We start from the raw sequence: 23,527 nt of genomic DNA, 5'->3' as shown, positions 1-23,527 counted from the left end.
CAACATTATCTGTAATAACAAAAAAATATCTAATAACAAAATAGCTAACTGAATGTCCACTGGCAGGAGAGTCATCAAAAAATACTCTGGAAGATTAACTCTGCAACCATTTACAAAAAAGGAGGTACAACCATTTGTAGGTAAAACAGAACAAATCTATATCGAACACAGCATGATCCTTTTTGTAGAAGAAAAAGGCCAAATTAGTCTTTGTACTTTTAGATGACTATAAATGCACAGGAAAAGGACTGGAATGATATTTACCAAACTGGGTAGGGGAAGAGGACTGGGGAGGACAGGGAAGGGGAGACTTAGACTTGGATTCTATATATTTGTATAGTTGGATTTTTATGACAAATTAATGCATTAATTTATGAATCATGTAGCTGAAAGTTTAAAAGTCAAAAAAAAAAAAAAAGGTCACAAGAGGAATGTACACCTTAGCAGCAATTATCTCTGGGGAGTGGGTGGAGGAGAATTTTCACGTTATATTCTTCTTATCTCTGTATTGCAGGCATCCTTAACCAGGAGGATGCATTAAGCTATTAAGGGTGATTAGTGTGAATTTTTTCTAGTTTTTAATCTGAGCACTGTAGTGGAATAACTGAGGACATGGAAAGGAGACGTGACCCATGAGCCCCCGCCCCCCCAGCAAACTGGGGGCTGGTGAATAAGCCAGAACTGCAAACAGTCCTGATTGCTTTGAGCCCCCCTGGCAAACCGGGGGCATGCGAATAAGCCAGAGCTGTGAACAGTCCTGATTGCTTTGAGCCCCCCCCAACCCCCGGCAAACCTGGGGCCTGCGAATAAGCATTGAGTGCTTTGGGCACTGATCCATGAGATGTCCTCAGTATAATCAGAGTGGTGGGAACGCAAGGAAATGTCCTTGTGCTACTTCAGTATAATCAAAATAATGGTGCGAACTTTGTGCTGCTCTTGCGCTCAAGGACGAAGCACGGCATGTCTTCAAGAAAGCCCACTGTTGCTTGTATAATCAATAAAAGCATATGTTGCTACTTTGGCATTTCTGGAATGTTAAGAAAACAAGTCTTAAAGTGTCAACCTAGATAATGCTTTCATAAAAGCTACCACAGCAGGACAGACGGCGCTGTTTTGCCTGAGCGAGCGGCAGCCCTCTACTGCCCTGCTTCAGCACCATTGACCTCGTGCGATGAGCTTGCTTTCGGAAACCCTGACATAAGAAAAACTACAACAGAGCACATTAGAGACTCCCTCCCAAGTCCCTTGTTCTCACTGTATCTTCCCTTGTGAGCCCACTCCCAAGCCCCAGTACGGACAGATGCCCACAGTCCTGCCAGGCACATGGAATTCCATCTTACACTCAAGGTCTGATGTGGAGAGAGGGAGGGGTGGGCAACTGGCGCGGGGGAGCTGCTCCTTCCTTTTGGAGTCCAGATCCTATCAGGGCTACTCCTTACTTCCTCCTCGGTGCTCAGAGCCTTCCAGAGGGAGAGCAGGAGAGCAGAGTTGTGGCTGCTAGCCAGCTCCCTAATGTCAAACAAAATATTCTAAGCCCATGAAAGACGTTGTTTGCTCTGGTGGTGCAGTTACTTGTGTAAGTGTATTTCCTGGTACAGCAGCCCAGGCCTGGCAAGCCCACAGAACTTTACTGAGTGGCAATTTCGGGTCAGTCAGCCACTGGCTCGCCCGCAAGGCCTCCCTTTGCTTGGTTAGTTTCCTTTAACCAAGGTGACAATGAAACCTCGTAGCTCCTCTCCTCTCACCTCTAACAGACTTAGGAGCTGCTGCCTATCATCCTGGGAAACCACAGAGTGCCATTCTTTAGTACTGTTGCTGGCATCAAAAGTCATTTCTGAAAAGGCAGGGAAGAAAACTCTGGGCTTCTGACCAAATAATAATAATGATGATAATAATAGTAGTAGCAGTAGTAGTAGTAAGAGCTAACTTTTGAGTACTCCCAGGGGCTATGTCATAACAAGTCTGTTGCATTTTCCTGAGCTGTAATGATGGAGATAATGACGGTCATAATAGCTTATACTTACTGACCGTTATGGGCTGAGTTGTGTCTCCCCAGAATCTGTATGTTGAAGCCCCAACCCCCAGTGCCTCAGAACTTGACTCTTTGGAGATCCTTTACAGATGTAATTAAGATAAAATAAGGTTATATGAGACCTTATTACATATATATATATATATATATATATATATATATATATATATATATATATATATATATACTGGTGTATATATATATATATACACCAGTCTGACTGGTGTCTTTATAAGAAGAGGAGGTTAGGACCAAAGAGGGAGGCCCTCAGAAGAAAGTAACACTGCTGAAACCTTGACCTTAGACTTGTAGCCTCCAAAACTGTGAAGAAATGTTTCTGTCATTTAAGCTTCTCAGTCTGTGGTATTGGCGATGGCAGCCCGAGGAAACGAATACACTGGTCAAACGTGTGCTATGAGCCAGGCACTGTTTTAAGCACTTCACAAGTATTAACTCCTTTCATCTTCATCACATACTTATGAGGTAGCTCTTATTTTTATTCTCCAATTTTAAGATGAGGAAATTGAGGACAGGCCGGTTTCTTGTAATAGCAAGATACCGGCAACAGCAAAATGCCCATCACGAAGGGAATGAAGAAAGGCACTGTGGTATGTTTCTGCGATGGAATGTTACACCACAGTGAAAATGTAACTACACTTATACTCAATAATAGGGATGCATCTTACAAACAGAATGTTGACTAAAATAGGCAAATCCCAGAAGACTACATACAACATAATACCCTTTTCATAAGGATCGAAAAGCAACTACAATTATATAATACCTTATTTAGGACTGTTTTACATATATAAAATATTATATATTTTATTATATATAATGTACATAATATATATATTTATTTTTCTGTGTACATGAGAAGAGGGATAAGATTACTTTTAAAAAGAGAAAAGGAATCATAGCCGAAGTTGAGGCTAGTGGTTCACAGTGGTGGGCACGGACGTAGGGAGCAGGGTGGGGGAAGCACATAGGCTCACGTCGGTAAGTTATTATCAACGTGGCTAGTTGTTGGGTTGAGTTCATAGTTGTTTATAATACTCTCCATGAATAAATAAATGTACTCATGAATAAAATTAAAGCATGCCATAAACGGACCAATGTTGAAGCTTGTTATGAATCGAGAATTATAAATATGATTTATGATTTAAACAGACCTTTGCACCAAAGGTCTGTTTAAAAAGAAAAAGTGGTAGGGGTTTCATTCAATAACTTGCCCAAGGTCTCAAGGCTGAGCCAGGATGTGAACCCAGGCAACCTGGCTCCAGAATGCATAACCTTAAAACCACTGTTGTCTATTATATATCAAAACACCAGGCTGTTCCCCTGATGGAACAGAAATAGGGTCTACTGTGAAGCCTGAAGGCCTGACCCTACACCCAGCTACCACCATATGGGCACTAGCCATCCAAGACCCTAGGGGGGCTCCAGTCACCAAAACCAGATTTACTACTTCTTCAGACTGAGCCAAAGCTCGAATTTCATGTGGAAAAAGGAGAGAAGCTTTGAGTACACAAGAAGGTACTTCAGGACATAGAAGTCCAGCCCTGAACACGTTATTTGACTTTTTACTCAAGGAGGGAAAGTAAATATTTGTATGGCTCTTTCCACAGAACTCAGGGGAAAGGCTAATGACAGAGATTGTGCAAAAGCCCTACAGAGGAACCAGGGCAGCTACAAGTCAAAAGACAGTCAGCTTGTGTGTGGAGGCCAAACCACACCTGCGGAATGACTGAGCCAGGGCTGGCCTCCCTGCTCAGGGTGTGTGACAAGGGGACCCACGAGGACCTTTTGCACCACTGACAGGACCAAGGCCTCGTTCTCCTCGGCCTTGGGTTACAGATTCCACACAGAAAATGTGAGCCATGCAGAGTGGAAGGGACGAGAGGAAAGGTACTAAACTTCCAGTCCCTCATCAGCCCAAGCAGTCTGTGATGCCATCTGGCTCGATTTTAGCGCCTTCAAAGGACTTGAGCATCAGATGGCTTGAAATAAGGCCAACCCCACACTAGCACTAGAGCAAAGGGAGGGACAAACACATCTGAGATTTGGCTCTTAGCCCAGTCAAAACAGCTCAAGGGCACTCAGTAAACAGCCCACTTCCCTCAACCAACCAACCATGGAGTCTGGTTAATCTTCTACTCCTTGGGGGCCCTTGCTTGAAGGCAACCAGTGTGCCAGGCAGCCATTTGTAAGGCAGGCCTCCCTGCCCTGTTGTCTCCAACACCAGGCTACAAGCTACAAGCTGGAGACAGGTTCAGGAATCCCTAAATCAAGGGGAGGCAAACGTCACATGACCCCTTGAGGCATGACCCTTGAGAAGAGGCCGAAAGTTGGTATTTGACAACCTCCTGACATGAGTAGACTCTGCTCACTTCTCTTTCTACTTCTTTTCTTCTCTTCTGTTTAACTCTCCCATTCTCAATCCCTTCCCAGTCTCCAAGCCTGCTCCCAGGTTTTCTACGAGCACTGAAGGGTGATGAACTTAAGACTCACAGCAGCTCCTGGCTAATCCAACACACAGAGAATGTGCAGAATCTTGATTTTCGTCACTAATTTTTAGAGAAAGAATCCTTTCGACCTACTAGGATGGGGCCCAGCATTCTAATCTGGATGGAGGAGTGCTTAACTTACGCTTGGGGAAATACTACAGTAGGTCAGCCTCCAGAAGTCTAAATGGTAGGTGTGAGATTAGAATATTTTCTCACAGAAATATTTTCCTGGGCAGTTCCCAGGAAAATGTACTGACAAGAATATTGATGTGACTAGTGTTCAAAACCACAATAAAGAGAATAATAATCATTACTAATTGCTCGTACATAGCACTTCTCGGCTAGGCACTGTCCTAAGTACTTGTATTAACTAACACTTAAAACAACTCTATAAGATAAATGCTATAACCCCCTTTCTTTGCATGAAGGAATTAAGACACAGAGAGATTAATAACTGGCCCCAGGTTAGTTACAGAGCCTGGATATAAGACAGGCAATCTGACTCCAGAGTCCACGTTCCTACCCACTGACCTACATTATAGTACCCTGATACATGCTGAGGCCCTTTACAGTACAGAGGAAACCCTTGATTTACAAATGACTCAAATCCATGATGGTTTGATCCCCTGCTACTGAAATATTATCCTCTCTCTTCCATACCCACTATGTGAACCCAGACCTGGAATCTTCTAACTATATTGCCAAGGGAACTAATCAACACTGGAATCCACCTCCATGACCTCCGAGACACCAACATATTCATTCATTCAATCAATCAATCAATCCACAAATATATATTAAGCACCTCTTATGTGTCAACTATTATGAACAAGATACAAACGGTCCCTGCCTTCATGCACTTATACCCACCTCACTCTAAATGCTGATTTCTAGGGTTTAGAAGGGCTCAGAAATCAAAAGATGGTTTAAATCAGTGCCCCAAGGGCTCATGACCTCTAATATTAATGTTTTGTTAGCTACATGACAGGTTAAATAGCTACCAGATACCTCATAGAACTTAGTACAATACTAGACAGACATATAGTAGGTATTTATCAACTTATATAGAGATATTTCAGGAGAGCACTGAGAACAGATAGATGACCAAACCAATGAATAGAATTAGAACATCCTCCTGACTGCCCCCAACAGGAAGGACACAGACATAAGAGGGCTGGGAAACAAGACCCGGACTTCCATTTCTGGTAATAACAAAAGCTAGTTAGTACTTAAAGAGATCTATGACCCCAAAAAGCCACACTTCAGTGTAAAGGTGTACTGCAGATACAAATTACCCCACCCCTAGAATGGTAAGGAAAATCCAGTCTCAAATCTTAACGATGAGTTGGGGTAGTAGGGGAAGAAACTAGTTAGTTCCACTAAAATCCTGGAACCAGAAGCCAGCCCTCGTGTGGGTTTGCACTCTAAATTGATACTACTTGGGTAATCCAAAAATGTTAGGCTGAGAGCTTTATTTAGCACGATTCCAGACTGGTAGCCCTCAAGTGCCTGGCAGGAACAAAGACAAATCCTCTCTAGAGAAATCCAGGACTCAAAAAATTCCCACAAATAACATTTTAAAGAAAATAAGCAATGTACAATAAAAGAACAATAACAACAGTAATATTTAAAACAAAACCTAAACACACAAGTAAATAAGCCAAGAGCCAGTAAAAACAGAGCTTTAAGGACCTCAGAATAGTTATAGACTATGTTTAGGTTTGGAAAAGGGAAAAATAATTGAAATGAAAAACTCTATTGATAGTTTTAACTGATATGTTTAGTTACTGATTAGACAGCTAAAGAGATAAGTGGAATATAGAGCTGAAGAAATTATCCAAAATGCAACATAGTAGACAAGGCATAGTGGAAGATAGGAACAAAAAGGATTAAGAGATGTGGAAGACAGAGTAAGATGAACTAACATAACTCTAAACATAGTCCTAGAAGAAGAAGAGGAGACAGACAAAATAGCTGAAGGCATAATAGCTAAGAATGTTCAGAAACCTGAAGAACGACATGTACCCACAGTCTCTCAAACAGAATAAGCCAGAACAAATAAACGTTGAAACAAACCCTAGTAAAACTGCAGAACGCCAAAGACAAAGAGAAGATCTTAAAACCAATCAGAAAGAAAAGAGATTACTTTCCAAGGAGTGAAAGTTAAGACTGACCAATGACTTTTCAAGGCAACAGTGGAAGACAGAATATAGTAAAATTACATCTTCACCGTGCTGGGAGAAAAATAATTATGAACGAAGAGTTTTATATCCAGTGAAAATATCTTTCAAGAATGAAGAAGGAATACAAACATTTTTAGGCAAAGAAAAACTAAGAGGGTTTGTCATCAGCAGATCATCTCTAAAGGGAATTCTAAAGAATATAATTCCAGCAAAGGCAAACTAATGTCAAATAGACACAATACAAAATAATGAGCAAAGAAAGTGGTAATTATGTAGGTAAATCTAAATGAACATTTTTTTCATAAAATAATAATGTCTTGTATTATTTTTAAAAGAAAAGCTAAAATAATACAGAATTAAAATACATGACAACATAAGCATATAAGTTGAGGGTGATGAATAGAGTTAAAATATTATAAGGTCCACATGCAGAAGAATCAGGTTGTAACCCCATTTCTCAGCGTATACACTCCTATGGATAGACCCAAGAGTAAAAAAGAACAAAAACAAAAACATGTCTACACAAAAAGTTACACATCAATGTTCATAGCAGCATTATTCACAACAGCCATAAAGTGGAAACAATCCAAATGTCTACCAACAGGTGAATGGATAAAAAACAATATGGCATATCCATACAATTGAATTTTATTAGCCAGTATAAAGAAACGGAATATTAATAGATGCTACAACATGGATGAATCTTCAAAACATTATGCTAATGGATATATGTATATGTATAGCTGATTCACTTTGCTGTACACCTGAAACTAACACAACACTGTAAATCAACTATGCTCCAATAAAAATTTTTCAAACATTATGCTAAGTGAAAGAAGCCAAACACAGAAGGACAAATATTTTATGATTCCATTAATAGGAAATGTCCAGAACAGGCCAATCTATAGAGATAGATATTAGATCAGTTGTTACTTAGGGCTGGGGGCGGGCAGGAGTTGGGGAGCGCTGTAAGGGGACAGAGAGATGATAGCTAAGCAGTTACGCTTTCCTTTTGGGGTTGATAAAAATGTTCTAAAAGTTAATTGTAGTGATGGTTGCACGATTCTGTGAATATACTAAAAAACTTTACATTCTACACTTTAAATGAGTGAATTTCATGCTATGTGAATAAACTCAGTAAAACTATGACCAAAAAAATGTTATAAGATCCTTGTATTATTTGAGAGAAAAAGTCTGACTGACTCTAGAACTGGGTATTTATGTTAACATTGGTAGGATAAACATTAAAAAAAACAATAACTGAAATAGTGTGTATAACTTCTAAACTAGTAAAGGGAAAATATCCAATAAATCCCCCCAAAAGGCTAGACTGAAGGGGAAAAAAAAAGACAAAATGCTCCAACCTGGAGTTTACAACCTGTATCAAACGGTGGCAGACCAAGTGACATCCAGCAGTCACATCTGTGCTAAGAAGCAGACTCTCCTCTGTGTGCCGGAGGTTGGGACGAGTGGAGGCTCACGCTCTACCCAACCCCCTTCATCAGCAGGGCCCCTGGAGAAACAAACTCCTTATGGAAGGCCTGGACCCTCCAAGAAAATACCACCTCGGGATGAGACAGCTTCCTTTGGTCACCAGGGATCAAAATTATTCCTCCAATGAGTTGAGGCCTATAGGTCTTAGGTTCTAAAGGAGAATAAGTAATTCTGCGCTGAGAGGTCATCTGAATTGTGACACACAAACTAGTTTGAACTATTACAAGAGTGTAATGGCTGGATGACTTGTACACGTAGCCCAGTAATCCCTGGCTGCTTCAATAAGAGCCATGAGTGCACCTCGTGTATGCCATCATAGACAGGGTCCCTGCATCTCCCTCTAGGTCAGCCTGTTGTCACAGGACACGTATTTGTGCTGTAGTTATTCCACGTATTGGAGCTGACTGATGGGAATGCTGTCTAGCCCCTGTGCTCCCCCAGTTCTGGCTGGACAGTGGGGATCCTAGCTCTCCCGCTACCCTTGCCTCCCTGGTCCTTCCTCCCTCCTGCACTGGCATTGCAGGGCAGGCGAAGTAAAACTGAATCACATCTGGAACGACTCTTCTTGCCCAAGGGCCTACTCAGTTAAAGGAAAAAGAATCTTCCCTGGTTCCACCTTTGGAACTAAGAGTTTAGTCTTTAACCACATGAAAGCAGCCTGCCAGGATAAAGTTCCAGGCCGTATTTTACAATGGACAGCTCTGGCCCTGCGTCTGCCAACAGCAACCCCCCTGGTCTCTGCTCCGCAGAGCAAGTCGCCATCCCGTTGCTCAAGATTGGAAACAGAACAGGGCCCATCCCTTTGGCCCAAGTTGCAGCTGGCTTCTGGCTTAGCTTGGAGAGCAGGAAAACAGCAGCTACATACAGTGAATGTGGTTCGATACCCAAATGGGAGTGGCCCAATTCTTCTGACACTAGATCACCTACAAATTAGCCCTCTTTGTCATCGGCTACACATGCGCACACACACACACATCCCTAAAGCCCTCTTCATCAATTACCGTATCCACTGGTTGCGTTTCAGTGTGCCTCGGGAAATGGAAGTGGAGAGCGGTATTCATGGCTACTTGGAAACGAATCCTGGAAATCAGAAAGTTAACGGATAAACCCCTTTCCCCGCCAAAGATGTCCTGGTGGCTCCTGGAGCCACCAGTCTGTACCTGTCACAGGGCAGGGAGCTGCTGTGAATCCGCGAGTTGTGGGTTTCTCCTGCTTTGAGACTCACTGCCCTCGAAGGAGGAGAGGGGTGGGCTCTGGATCAGCAGGGGGAGGGAAACAGCATTCTCCCCACCCTCCTGTTAGCTGGACCTTTGCTCCCATGGGACGGTCCCCACAGAGGGCAGCCTGTGAGTCAGACCAGAAGCAGGGAGGAACCAGGCAGCTTCTGGAAGATTCATGGTCTTCTCTTCCTCTCCATTCACCCTCCAAGTAGCCATTTCTAAGTGGCTGTCATCTTAAAAAAAAGCATACTCCTTGGTCTATATGGACATGTTCCGCTTCTTATAGCCCCCCTCTATATCTCCCCGCCCCCGCCTACTTTGGGCCAACATAATTTACAATTCCCAGAAATGCCTGAGAAGCAGTGTATGCACTTCTGGTGCCAAGCCTGACCGGTTTTACAGATTTTCATTTAGCAGGTGTCTGTTGCTAAATCAGTAGCAGCTGCTAATTGCTTTTCCTCCCTCGAACCTTCAGACAGAATGAAACATCTGGTGTTCTCTCACTTTGGGTTAAAATCAGATACCTTATCACCCCTCCTTTGGGTTCCATTTTTATTAAAAAAGCTGTCAGCTGATGCCTGGAACAGGCAGCAGAGAGCAAGCCCGCCCCAGAAGCAGGGGAATGATTCTAAGGGCAACCCAGCAGGATGAGGCTGCCTTCCATTCCCAGACCTCAGGCACAGATGCAGGGTAGCTCGTGCACCAGTCCCCACAAGGTGGAGCTTTAAGCCCATGGCCGCCCAGGTTACTTGGGGCTTCATTTCTTGAGCAAGGAATCTGTTCCAAAGCTGGCACCCTATGTCCCAGCCCGCTCGCCTCTCTCTTTAATATGCACATGCTTCTACCACCATGAACGGGAATCTCAGGGGGAATAAACTATATATGCCAGTGTTCTGTAGCTTTTTCAGCCACCTTTTGGTTTGGGTTTCCCCCCCCAAAAAAAATCTGTTGGCAAGGCCCCAAATCTGCTTCTTGATTCTAAGCCAAAACCATTCTTAAAGGTACCTTAATAGCAACTCAGATATTTTACATTATTAATAAATAATAATCTTAGCTAAACTTTATTGAGCACTTACTATTTCTTTTTTCAGGAAAACAAGGTTCATCATACTCATAGGTCAGAAATAGGAGGCACCCACGCCATGCAGAGCCACACGGGGAAGCACCAGTGTTGGTCAGGAGGCAAAGGGACAGGAGCGAGGGGAGAGCCTAGGCCATGGCCTTTATGAGTTTCTGCATTTCTGCAGGACAGGCAAGGCAGGGCAGGGTAACAAGTTAGGACTGCTTAGTTTGAATAATTACAGCAGGCTCTAAGCGATACGAGTGGTCTCTGGTTGCCTGGTACCTGGTCCTGGGATGATTAAGGCAGAGGAATATTGCTTCCAGGGGGGGTAAGGGCCAGGTAGTACAGGTATGGCTCTGGACTGGATTTACTATTGTGCATCAGGCATTGTGGTAAGCACTTTACATGCATTACCTTATTGAAGATTTAGGAATTATTAAGATAGTCCTCGTTTTACAATATGAAACAGGCTCAGAGAAGGGCTATTGATGTTGTGGAAGCAAGACTGGAACTGTGTTCTGGCTGGCTTAGAAACCTGTGCTCCGCTGACTGGGTATTCGATAATATTAAGGAATTACTGATAACGATTATAGATATGATAATGGAATTGTGATTATATATATATATATATATATATATATATATATATATATCTCCTTATATTTTAAAGATGTATAATGAAATATCTATAGTTAAAATTACATGAAATTTCCCTTAAAATCATCCAGGTATAAGAGTGAGTGGTGGGAGGATGGGGGGGGGAAGCAGTTTGAGGTAGAATAAGGCGTATTGATTAAAAAAACATTGGCTATGAGTTGATAATTGTTGAAACTGGGTAATGGATGCACTCGGATAATTTTCTTTTTCTACTTTTACATATGTCTCCATTTTCTTTAATATAAAATTACAGATCTATAGAATTATATACATACTATCCACTGCATTTTAGAACCTCCTGACTTAAGATGTTCCCTGCCCCAAACTTCTTTGCTGGCTCAGCTCCTCTGGCCTGCTCCTACCATCAAAGTTTCCTCAGCTGGTACCAGTGCAGTACTGGGACTCAGAAGTGACCACCCTCCCCTTGGACTTATAAACCCTCAGTTTGTCTTCAAGTCTCCAGTCACTTTACTCAAGGTCCTAGGTGCGTGGGACATAAAGGGAGGCTGGGAGGACAGCTGCTTTGGGAAATAGTTTGGCAGTTCCTCAAAAGGTTAAGCGTGGAGTTACCGTGTGACCCAGCAATTCCACTTCTAGGTATATACCCCAAAGCAGTCAAACAGATACATTTACAGAAATATTGACGGCAGCACTATTCACAATAGCCAAAAGGTGGAAACAACCCAAATGTCCACCAGTGCATGAATGGATAAACAAAATGTGACACAACCAACAGGACCTACAGTATAGCACAAGGAACTACACTCGATATTTTGTAATGACCGATAAGGGAAAAGAATCTGAAAAACTGAAGCACTGTACTGTACACTTGAAGCTAGCACAACATTGTAAATCATCTATACTCCAATCTTCTAAAAATGTGCTATATTGTACAAAGGAATATTATTCAGCCATAAAAAGGAATGAAGTACTGATACATGCTACAACCTGGATGCACTTGAAAACTTTATGCTAAGTGAAATAAGTCAGTCAGAAAGGGCTACATGTTATGTGATTCCATTTACATGAGATGCGCACAACAGGAGATTAGTGGTTGAGAGAGAGAAAGGAGATTAGCGGTTGCCAGGGTCTAGGGAGGGGAGAGCAGAGAGGTCACTAATGCTTTTTTGGGGAATTATGAAAATATTCTAAAATTAAATAGTGGTAATGGTTGACAACTCTGTAATAGACTAAAATTAAACATTGACTTGTACACTTTAAAAGGATAAATTTGTATTATGTAAATTATATCTCAATTAAACTCCCCTCAAAAAATGATTAAAGGGAGAAAGAAGTAGGCAAGGATTCATTTGTGGAGTGCTTTTAAATGTTCAAAGCTCTTTGCTAACTCTTCTTTGTTATCTTTTGTTGTCTGCTATCTTTTCTTCCATAACACATCTGTGAGGTAGATGTCACTAAGCCCATTTGACACATGGGGAAACTGATGCTTGATGAGGTGAAATGAACTTGGTCAGAGCCCCAATTCCCAGTCAGCAGTAGCTGCACCCTGGAATTGCCTGGGGTGCTTTTTGAAAAGCTTTACATCTTGAAATTGGCTCTGGTCTTGGAATTAGCTCTGTTGATTCTACGGTACAGCCACGGTTGAGAACCACTGGTCCACAGACTGGAGAGAGTGAACTCGCCCACTAGCTAAGGCTTTTACTGCATAAAGAAACACTGCTTGGGGGTGTGGCTCAAGGTTGAGCGAGAAGTGTTGGTTGGACGAGCCAGAGGCTGTGCCTTCTAATTGCTTTTTAGGAATAGAACCAAGGCAAAGAACTATTAAGCTCCGGAGGCAGAGGCTACTGCCTGCCATTCTCATTCACGGCCGCCACCTTCCCTATGGGTTGGGGGGCTTGGGCGTCCCTGACAAACCCAAAGGTCTCGATGTTTCATTCAAATGGGAAGAAACACCAGGTGTGGGCCTAATTCACCTGTCACGAGGGAGGAGAGGGAGCTGGCCAGTTCCCTAATCAAACAGGCTGTCTGGGAAACAAATGCAAAAAAAAAAAAAAAACCAAAGGTGCTATTAGTCAATGTGGAAAAGAAATCCTGCCAGGGAATTTTAGTCTCCCTCGGCAAGGCTAATTCTGAAACAAAGCCCACTTCACTTCACCATCACCCAACCAGGAAGCTGGGGCCAAGGCCCTGAAGGCTAACATCAAATAGCACATGCCAATAGGAACACGCCTCGATTTCTAAGATAATGTTAGGAATAGTAGTAACAACGACAGCATCTGATACTTACTAAACACTTACTGCGTGCCGGACACCGGGCTAAGTGCTTACCCCACATATCTCAATTCATCTGAGCACCAATCTACAGATAAGAAAATGATATATATGGAATCTAAGAAAAAAAATGTCATGAAGAACCTAGGGGTAAGACAGGAATAAAGACACAGACCTACTAGAGAACGGACTTGAGGATATGGGGAGGGGGAAGGGTAAGCTGTGACAAAGTGAGAGAGTGGCATGGACATATATACACTACCAAACGTAAGGTAGATAGCTAGTGGGAAGCAGCTGCATAGCACAGGGAGATCAGCTCCGTGCTTTGTGACCACCTAGAGGGGTGGGATAGGGAGGGTGGGAGGGAGGGAGGGAGGGAGACGCAAGAGGGAAGAGATATGGGGACATATGTGTATGTATAACTGATTCACTTCGTTATAAAGCCGAACCTAACAGACCATTGTAAAGCAATTATGCTCCAATAAAGATGTTAAAAAAAAAAAACTTAAAAGCTTAAGAAAATGAAGCCACAGAAGTTTGTAGCTTACCCAAGGTCACATGAATAAAGGCAGAGGAGCCAGCCACAAAAGCAAGGACAGGCTGGCTCCAGGGCCAGCAACTTGACCACTACATTATGCTAACTCTTAACCAGGCAGAGACGAGAAGACCTTGAGAATATGCTGCAAACAATGTGAACAGTTGTTACTGCTCAATGTTTTCTGTTCTATTTTGGTGTTTTCCTGTATTTTCTTTTTTTTCCATTATGAATATATTACTTCTGTAAAGAAAACATTTATACAATTGTAACGGCAGAGGCACAAAAGCCTCATGCTTTGTGTTTTTTTTTTTCTTGTTAAAACATTGAAAAACAACCACTTTTGCATTGGTGGTGATTATTTTTCTATTTCTACTTTTCTGTATTTCACAAATTTTCTTCAGTAAATATGTCTTCAGCTGTAATCAGGAAAACGTCATTATTTTATTAATTTTTTTTAAATATCATTATTTTGAGTGGTTTAAGAAATAATTCACCTGGGAAAAATATCATCTATCGTCCCTCTGTCTTCATACCTAAGATTTTATCCTGGACATGTGTGTGAAAGATCCCTGGAATTTCTCTGAGCAAGACAGAGGTTCGAGTTGACTGACTAATTCACTTACACTCTCTGTGGATACCTACCATGTGCTGGGTGCCCTGCAGGGGACAGATACCACAAAAGACACTATCCCTGCCCGAAGACACTAGTTATGATGCAGTGCTGAGAGCCTGGCAACAGGCTGAATATACAGTCCAACCAAACTATGGAATGCTAAGCAGCTATTGGAAAAGAATGAGCTACATCCATACCTGAAGAGATTACAGATTCTACTGTTAGGTTAAAGGAAAATACTCCGGAGAGATGTTTATAGTGCAATGCCAGTAGTGCAAGAAACCTAGACCCAAACAAACCAACAACCCTAGAAATGTGAACATCTTTATCTGCATTTACGAGCAAGAGAAAAATGTGGCAACATATACAAACCCTTAATACAACTTACCCATGGGGGGACAGGATTGAAAGTTGATGGGGTTAAAAGATTGGCTTTCTCTTTATACTCATCTGTTTAAATGGTTTTTCAAGGAGCGTATATTATTTTTGCAAAAAAAAAAATTCTTGAAAGTATAATCAATCCTCCAAATCTCTAATGGATGTTGTATAAAATTTCTGCGAAGACTTGACTTGACTTAAGACTTGAAAATCAATCTTATCAATTAGGAAAGAGGAGGAAGGAAGCCCATGAGGTTTGGTATCAGAAAGACAGAAGTTCTCAGGCCAGTTCTGTCCATTCCTGTGTGTCCCTGGGCAAGTTATTTAAACTTTCTAAGGCTTATCTGTAAAATGGAGACACTAATGAAACCGAGCGCAGTCATCAGCTAGATTCCTTAACCCATAACTTGCTTAATAAATAATATTCTGTCACCTGCCTTCACCGACCAAGCTCGCCTTAACTATTCTTACAAACTGTATACCCTCCAAGCTGCATGAAGCTTAAAGATTATATCACAAGACTCCTTTCACCACCCCCTACGGAGGTGTTAAGTTGTTTTTCAGGAACGTGGAACTAGTCTTGCCCAGTTGAAACTGGTCGAGACCGCCAACCGCTCAACTGGGCCTGAGAGTGCCTGATGCATAACCTTTTGATATCAGAGGGCCAAAAACTCCACCCTCAGATCATGCTAAGGTCACCATTTTTCTGAACCTGCAGTCCATGAAGAAGCATGTAACTCAGATACACTTGCACAGAACACAGATTACTTCACCTTCTTGCCACCAATCATTTTACCCCAGGCCTCAGACCACCCTCCTTCCTTGTCCCATTAATATCCTGAGCCCCTCGCCTTGCGGGAGGTGGATTTGAGATCTGTTCTCCTTGCTTGGCTGCCTTGTGAATACATCTTTCTCTGTGGCAAACCTCAGCATCTCAGCATTTGGCTTGCCGCGCGTCAGGCAAATGAACCTGGCGCAGTAACACTAATACCCACCTCGCAGGGTTTCTGTGAAGACCAAAGACTAATAATTAACAACTAATGCTGCTTGAGGGCTTCCTATCCGCCAGGCGCTCTGCTGCGTGCTTTACACATATTAACTGATTTAATCCTTGCAACAGTTTTAGGAGGGAGGCACCCCCATATCATAGATGAGAGCACGGAAGCCCATTCAAGTTAAGTAACTTGGCCAAGTTCCCTTCCTCCCTCCCTCTCTCTTACACACACATACAGGAACACACACACACACACACACACACGAGTAGCACAGCCAGGGTATGAACCTACAGGATCTGATCCCTGAGTCCATACTCTTAACAACTACACTAGGGTGACATATTTGTATTCGTGAAAGCTTTTGTGGTTGCAAAGTCCCATCTACTTGCAAGGAATTCTTAGCAGTGGTGGAAAAGATAAGAAATACACATAAAATCTAAACACTACAAGGGCTAGAAGATGTGACAGAAGCGGCGTCACAGGATGTCTTCTGGTGATCGGCAAATAAGGTGCAAAGTCTATATATACGAACTGGAGTTCATGACTCTCCATCCTGCTCTTCAGACTCTCAGTGAGGAGTTTACTGGTTCCTACCTCCATGCCTCTGGCCCCGGCATTCCTTTGGTTGAACTACCTCCTTCCTCTGCAATTTGCATGCACATTCTAATAGCGCTTCAAGGTTTGGTTCAGGCTTTACTTCTCCATGAAGCCTTTCTGGACCACCGCATCCAACGACCTCTCCAGGAGACAATGCATTAGAGTGCAAAGTCCTCGGGTTTAGCTTTAGTACCTACAAACCATGTAACCCTGAGCAAGTCATTTAGCGTCTTTGAACTTCAGTTTCCTCATAGGTAAAATCGGGTTCTTGTGAGAATTAAATAAGAACATCCATAAATTGCCTGGCACATGGTAGGTGCTCAAAAAATGCTGCTAATATTAATCCTTTTCCCATTTTCTTAGAGGTCGGAACAACTGCAATTTAGCAATTGAGCCTGAATTGCCTTGCAATTTTCCTTTTTCACCATTTTGACTCTAACATTGCCATCACCTCTCAGGCACTTATGCCTCATCTTTCTAACTAAACTGCAAGTTCCTTCAAGGCCAGGAATGTATTCTGGTTGCTTTTGCATCTCCAGCAGCATACGGCACAATACTTAACACAGAAAAGTGCTCAATAAAAATCTGGACTGACTGGTATGGCTGGGCTGTATTCATGGAGGATGTAAGACCCTCAGAGGTTAATCTTGAAGTACAGGCAGCAATTAGACATATTCTAGGGTAGGCCCTAGAATTTGGTGGAAGACCAGGCGTTCTCACCACCTTCCGCATCCCTGCACACTTGGCATTCATCTGATCAGAAACACGCTGGTGTTTGTAGAAGGTTGAGGCGCAATTTTGCCCAAATCAATTCTTCAGAAAGCTAAGGCCTCTTTTGAAAGCAAGCTTTTTCTATTTTAAGTACTATTAAGAAAGCAAAGGGAATTATAGTTTTACTTCTTTGAGCTTAAATAAGAAAAAGAAATCAGATAGCTAAAAATTACATTAACTTATCGGTCACATTACTTAAAAAAAAGCCCTCGGGACTTCCCTGGTGGTCCAGTGGTCCAGTGTTTAGAACTTCGCCTTCCAATGCAGGGGGTGCTGGTTCAATCCCTGGTCAGAGAGCTAAGATCCCACATGCCTCACAGCCAAAAAACCAAAACATAGAAAAATACCAGAAGCAATATTGTAATGAATTCCATTTAAAAAAAAAAAAAAAAAAAGCCCTCAAAATTATCCTAAAATGTCTTGTATTTGTAATGTACAATTTTTCTGTTTCAAAAATAAACTCTCAAAAATGCAAAAAAAAAAAAAAATTAAGCAAAGGGACGTTCTGTCCGTAGTTCAGGTCCAAAACCCCAAACTATAACTTTTTAAAATAGCTCAATTTCCCACTCACAGAAATAACTTTTCTTAGGTCAATTAGCATGTTTCAATATGCCAATCAGCAGAGTGAGAGCCGATCTGCATTGGTGACAGCAAAGTTTTCCCAGAAGCCCACACGGGTACAAGGTGTGCCGGTGGCAGTTACATCCCAAGAACATTGAAATAATGATTGTGGATGGGGAGTAGTCACCCCAGTAATGAAAAAAATCTAACCTCTTCCACTCAGTCTGAGAGTTAGGAACATTCAGGAGAACCATCTAACAGAGAAAAAGAACTGGGTAAAAGGGGAGGGGTGGTAAAGGAGGAGAAAAGGAACTAATGTAACAGATCAACATGGATACACAATAATGGGCAATTTTGATAATGAAATAATAATATACTTGAGGCTTTGAGCCTTGAAGAAGAAAGGAGCTCGATGAAAAGAATCATTATTCTTCTTCTCCTTATTATTCTAGTAGAAGACAGCTGGCTGCAAACATAAATACTGGCCAGGCCAGAGTCTCTGGTCTGAGAAGGGGGCTGATACAGTGTCTTATGTTTCTTTTCTGTTTCCAATCTCCCTTGCTCAGAACACATCACATTTATAAGGAACTGTCATGGGCATTTCAGGGCAAAAGGCACAGGTCTGGGGATGCAGCTTGGGCCCAGTGGCTCATTCTGAGGACCAGACCACCAGCTTTGCAAGGTAAGAGCTATAACTGAAAAGCTAATATGCAGGCAAGTTCCACAGGCCCCCTACTTAACCCCCGCCCCTGCCTCTTGGCTTGCACTTTCCAGAAGGTGGTTTAGCCTGGCGTGGATGATATTCTTTGCAAAGTCCCAGGCATAGATAAGGAACCCCATCACCATCAGACCAAAAAGCCACTGGCTATAACAAGGAGCTCACAAAAGAGGCAGCTCATCTATTCTCCAAGCCATGGACTACGGACAGCGTGGGCTGGGGGGATCTTAACATGGGATCCATGGATGGGCTTATGGGCAAAAGGGGCAGGAGGTGGCAGTCTGTGTCCCCCCTGAAATTGTATGCAAACCTGTCTCTGCGCATCTGGGAAGAGGCTCTATGGTCCTCGTCAACTTACCAAAGAAGCCTATGACCCAACACTTTTAGATGGAGAGAAGCTAAGCAGCATCTCCAGCATCCTGACTCACTAGTATTCAAACTCACACTGGATTTCAATCAGACAACAGGAAAAGGGCTCTGAAGTCTGAGTCAGGAGACCTGGGTTCGAGGCGCACCCACCTTGGCTTTTTAGGCAAGTCATTTATCCATCTAAGTTCCCCCTCTAGAAGATTAGACCAGACAAGCTTTCAGCTCTCTGCTGATCTAATAATAGTTCTGTGATGCATTTCCCCTCCTTCCCTCCAAGAAACAAAAGGGAAATCGCCCTTGAGACACTTCATCTGAAGCCAGAAAGAGACCTACTCTGAAATCCTGGAGGCAAAGAGCACTTACTTGTAATATGGGCCATTGGAATACACGTTCCTTCTTCTAAGGTGTCAGCTTCTAAGATGAAGAACCAGGAGGAAGTTGGATCTGGGTATTCTCTAGCTGGTCTGCAAACCCCAGTGCCAATGAGGCATAGGACAGAGTACTACAGCACATGGAAATTCACTGATGACCCGAATCCTTTAGCTGACTGTGGCAACTTCCTCCAACTCCCTCACTCTCTGTCTTTATATATGTGAGTGTATGCATGTCTGTGTTACTGGAATACACACCAATTAGTTCATTCTACTTTCCTTGTTTCCTCATTATAGCTAATTAGGAAAAAAAGGATTAAAAAGATCAAGGGCCAAGAAGGAAGGAAGGGCAAAAGAGAAGTCAAAAGCTGACTTCCTGCCTAACTGGATCATCAGGCTTAAAGAGTTGCCTACCTTCCTGTGTCTTATTTTAAGTCAAACAAGAGGTCTGAGTTCAAATAAGGGGTTGCAAAGCAAAAAGTCTGGAAAGCCAGGGTAACCCAGGAGTGGTCCCAACCACTTAAAATAACCAGACCAAGACCAAAGCCAACTGTCAAGACATATGCAAATGGAGCCACCATTGTGAGCTTTTATTGGCCTCATTTTAGAAAAAGAGGACCAAGATTATTTACCAGAGTGACTGGAATCGCTAGTTAAGAGAGAGCTCATCAAAGAAATCTCAATGTTAAGGAAAGTTACTTGGACATTCTTGATAAGCTGGCTGGCTATAGCTTGACATTTATTTGGAAAGTATTAGGTGTCATAACAAATATAATAGAAAATCTGCCATTAGAGAGGGGAAGAAGGGCAGAGAGGGAAAGGGAGGGAGGGAGGGAAGGAAAGAAGGAAGGAAGGAAGGAAGGAAGGAAGGAAGGAAGGGAGGGAGGGAGGGAGGGATGGAGGGAGGGAGGAAGGGAGGAATTTCTACTGATGTATATATAATAGGCACCTAGAAAAGTATCACCATCATAAGGGTATACATGAGTATTTGTGGAGAGGGAGTGACTAAATCCTCAGAGAGAGTGAAGTGTAGCTGTGGTTGTAGGATCTGAGGCTTAGTCTCCACTCCCAACTCTGCCACTTAGAATTTGTGTGTCTCCCTGAATGTCAGTTTCTTCTATAACAAGAGGCCATAATACTTGCCCTCACCCAGCTTAATATCTACGTTACACAATTGTTATTGGAAAAGACCTTGTAAACTATAAAATGCTATCCAGAGAGGAAGGGTTATCATTATGAGATTTAAACTATGATCTTAATGCATGAGGCAAATTTAAGTCATGAAAACAGAAAGCAGTAGGAAGGATTTCACAGGTGATTTCTTTCCCTGAGCTTTCTAACCCAGCCTGCTAATCCCTCTGCAGTCCCACATATGGGAGTCTGAGGACAGGGCCCAGCCACTCCTGTAGCTTCTGCTTCCCCTCTGCACTGGTTCATCACCCAGCCACCTGCCACAGGGGGATTCTACCTGCTAGCCACTGGGGGGATGTGTGGGCCAGACTGCCCTGTGGGTTTGGAGGAACAGGGAAGAAATCCAGTTCTTGCCCAAAGGGGCCTTTGGCAAAGCGGATTATTCTGGACCAATGTGGCCGAGTCCACACTAGAGGCCCTTAGGACACCTAGAAGCCTCTGTCGAATGGGCGGGGCCCCCTTTCTCTTCACCAAACCCTTCCAAGAGCCTCTGTAGGCTTTTTTGGTCCGTTTTGGTTCTGGCCTAAACCCTTATTAAAGCCCTAAGAGTTCCACACAATACTCTCGGCCCCATCAAGCCCCACTGTACCCAAACAGGGCTGCATCAGACCTCAACATTGAATGTGTAGATATTTAAAAACTTACACGGAGGGGGAAGGGGTAGAAACTACTATGTGTAAAATAAACAAGCTCTAAGGACACACTGCACAGCACAGAGAATATAGCCAATATTTCATAATAACTTTAAATGGAGATGAATCTATAAAAATATTGAATCACTATGTTGTACACCTGAAACTGATATAATATCGTAAATCAGCTATACTTTAATAAAAATAATTAAAAAAATTAAAACTCACACGGGCACATGAGCTAAGGATGAGCAAGCAAATACCGTTTTGTATGTTGCTGGTATGTTCCTAGAAGAGGTTACTTACCAGCCGCGTATTTACCACAGGAAACAGCAGGGCAAGAAGAGCTCCATTCAACATGTGCATCTGTAGCCTGGAGAGGAAAAGAGATAAAGTGCAGGTCACACCCTGACTCTGATGCAGAGGCAGACAAAACTGTGTCAGGTTATGCCATGGCAGATGGGAGAGCATGTAAACAAGTGGCTCTCTGTGTAAAATGGCACTGGAGTTGGCACACACGCATAAATAAATGAAAAGCAGCATCTTTTGCGTTAACTGAAATATTCTGAAGAGCACCACCGCCACCTCAAAATCCCCCAACCACTTTGTGAACACGCTTTGGTTACAACACTTCATTGCATAATGAGCTCTGGGCTCCCTAAACATGCGGTCAGTCCCAATCTCAGCTCCAACTGCTGCGGATCAGGCAGCATTACAAAGGGGAACTGCGGGAGCCAGGTGTTATTACACTAGTGTGTTATTACAGTAGAGACCTGTTTCTTAGAGCAAGGCTGCTTATTTCCACAGCCATGCCCAAGGCTTCTCCCCAGACAGAGACCTGGGCATAAAAAGGCTAGCTAATACAACCCAGGGAGCCAACTGCAGCGTTTGCAAATGCGCTCTCCCACCTTCTTAGAAACACCTTCAGGGGCTGCTGCGGGAGGTGGGGAGGGCAGAAGTGGCAGCCTTCCAAACTTTCCTTCATCTATTTTACATACTGGGTTCTGTGATTTAAAAGCAAAACACAAAAGAAAAAAGAGACAGAGACAAGAAAACCACGGGTCTGCAGCATCGGGTAGGGATACCGTTTCCCAAGTCCAGACTTGTTAAAACCCACACTAGGAACCCTTTGTAAGGGGGTTCCTGATTGGCTCAAGAACAAGCAAGTCAGGAACAAATTCTGCTTGTGTGAGCTGTGGGGATGGATTTAAGCAGCTTCCTTCATCCAGGCAAGTGGTCCTTTACTACTGAGGGAGAAGCAAAGAATGACAGTCTGTTCCTCCTGGAGAAAAGCTAATTTGACGGGTCACGTACAACCATCGCTGAGTCAACGTGGCTTCTGGACCTCAAGCTCACTCTCGCGCTCTCTCACACCCACACTCACAGCAGCCTCGTGATACCAGGATCTCTGTTTTGCCCTGACTGGGACCTAGAAGAACTTAAGCTCTTCTCTTGGCGCTCACAGACGTGTGCCTAAGACTAACAGAAATGTTGTAAGGAGCCCCAAGGGAACAGCACACAAGCCCCAAGGCTGCTGTTTGTTTCTTTCTGCTGCTTGTTGTTACCAATGCTGCGATGAGGGTGACGATGTGCACTTAACATATTCCAGGCAAGTATCAAATTAACTGCTTTAGGTAAATTCTCTCGCCGAATTTTTACAGCAATCTTATGAGATGGGTACAATTAGTGTTTGCATTTTGTGGATGAGGAAACCAGGCTCAGAAAAGTGAAGTGACTTTGTCAGTGTCACACAGGGGACAGTAGAGCCACAATGCAAACCCAGGTTTATCCGACTCCAGACCCCTCTCACTGTCTTGTATCAGAGCCTGACTCCCTTCCTCCATTGCAAATATGACCTCAGGTAGAGAGTCACAGGTGCTCCATTTTCTTTCCTTTTGGTTACGGGGTCTCTCTTACCACCTCCTTGGAGGTACACCAATGCAATGTCCCTCCCTGGGTTGGCCAGACTACCATGCTTTCACAACAGCATCCTTCTAGGGGGCACCCCACGCTCTCAGAAACTGACTGTTAAAAACTCTGGCTCGAGCCTCAATGCCTGGAGCAGGGCTCATTAACAGCCGTTCCAGGGCTGGGGTGAAGTAACGTTTGGCCTAACTCTGCCCCCGGACCCTCCTAAGTGACAGCCACAGCAGAAACACTCGCCCTGGGAGAGGAAACATCTCACTGATAGTCGAGGTAAAGCTGAACTCTAGTGACAGGCTTTGCCACTGACCTTAAAAGAATGCTGGCATTTACACAAGGCCGAGGAGATATTTGGGCAACAAAAGTTAAATCTTGAGGATAATGGAGCTGATCCCAAAGGCCCATGGAAGGCCAGAGATAAAGAAGATAAAAGCCAACATCAAGATTCAAAATAACCAATAAATTCCTAGATAAAGATAAGC

The 23,527-nt window shown here is 43.1% G+C and overlaps 1 protein-coding gene across 15 annotated transcripts in view; it reads right to left on the bottom strand.

The window, feature by feature from the left end:
- TMEM164 (transmembrane protein 164) overlaps positions 1 to 23,527 on the bottom strand; it is a 179,465-nt gene that overhangs the window by 60,243 nt on the left and 95,695 nt on the right. For 14 of the 15 annotated variants that reach the window (XR_004477878.2, XR_007474985.1, XR_007474986.1 and 11 more), the window contains one exon: positions 21,429 to 21,495. Coding sequence is in view for 12 of the 15 variants with exons in the window: in XM_033408832.2 (XP_033264723.1) it covers positions 21,429 to 21,495 (67 nt within the window). In the remaining 3 variants the exon portion in view is untranslated. Of the gene's footprint in view, positions 1 to 9,217; positions 9,298 to 21,428; positions 21,496 to 23,527 lie in introns of those variants that run through there. The other variant, XM_033408831.2, reaches the window with a different exon arrangement.

Source organism: Orcinus orca, chromosome X (assembly GCF_937001465.1).
Source record: "Orcinus orca chromosome X, mOrcOrc1.1, whole genome shotgun sequence".
Taxonomy (NCBI): Eukaryota; Metazoa; Chordata; class Mammalia; order Artiodactyla; family Delphinidae; genus Orcinus; species Orcinus orca.
Note: the sequence above shows the minus strand (reverse complement) of the source record. Positions and strands in the feature narration are given on the sequence as shown.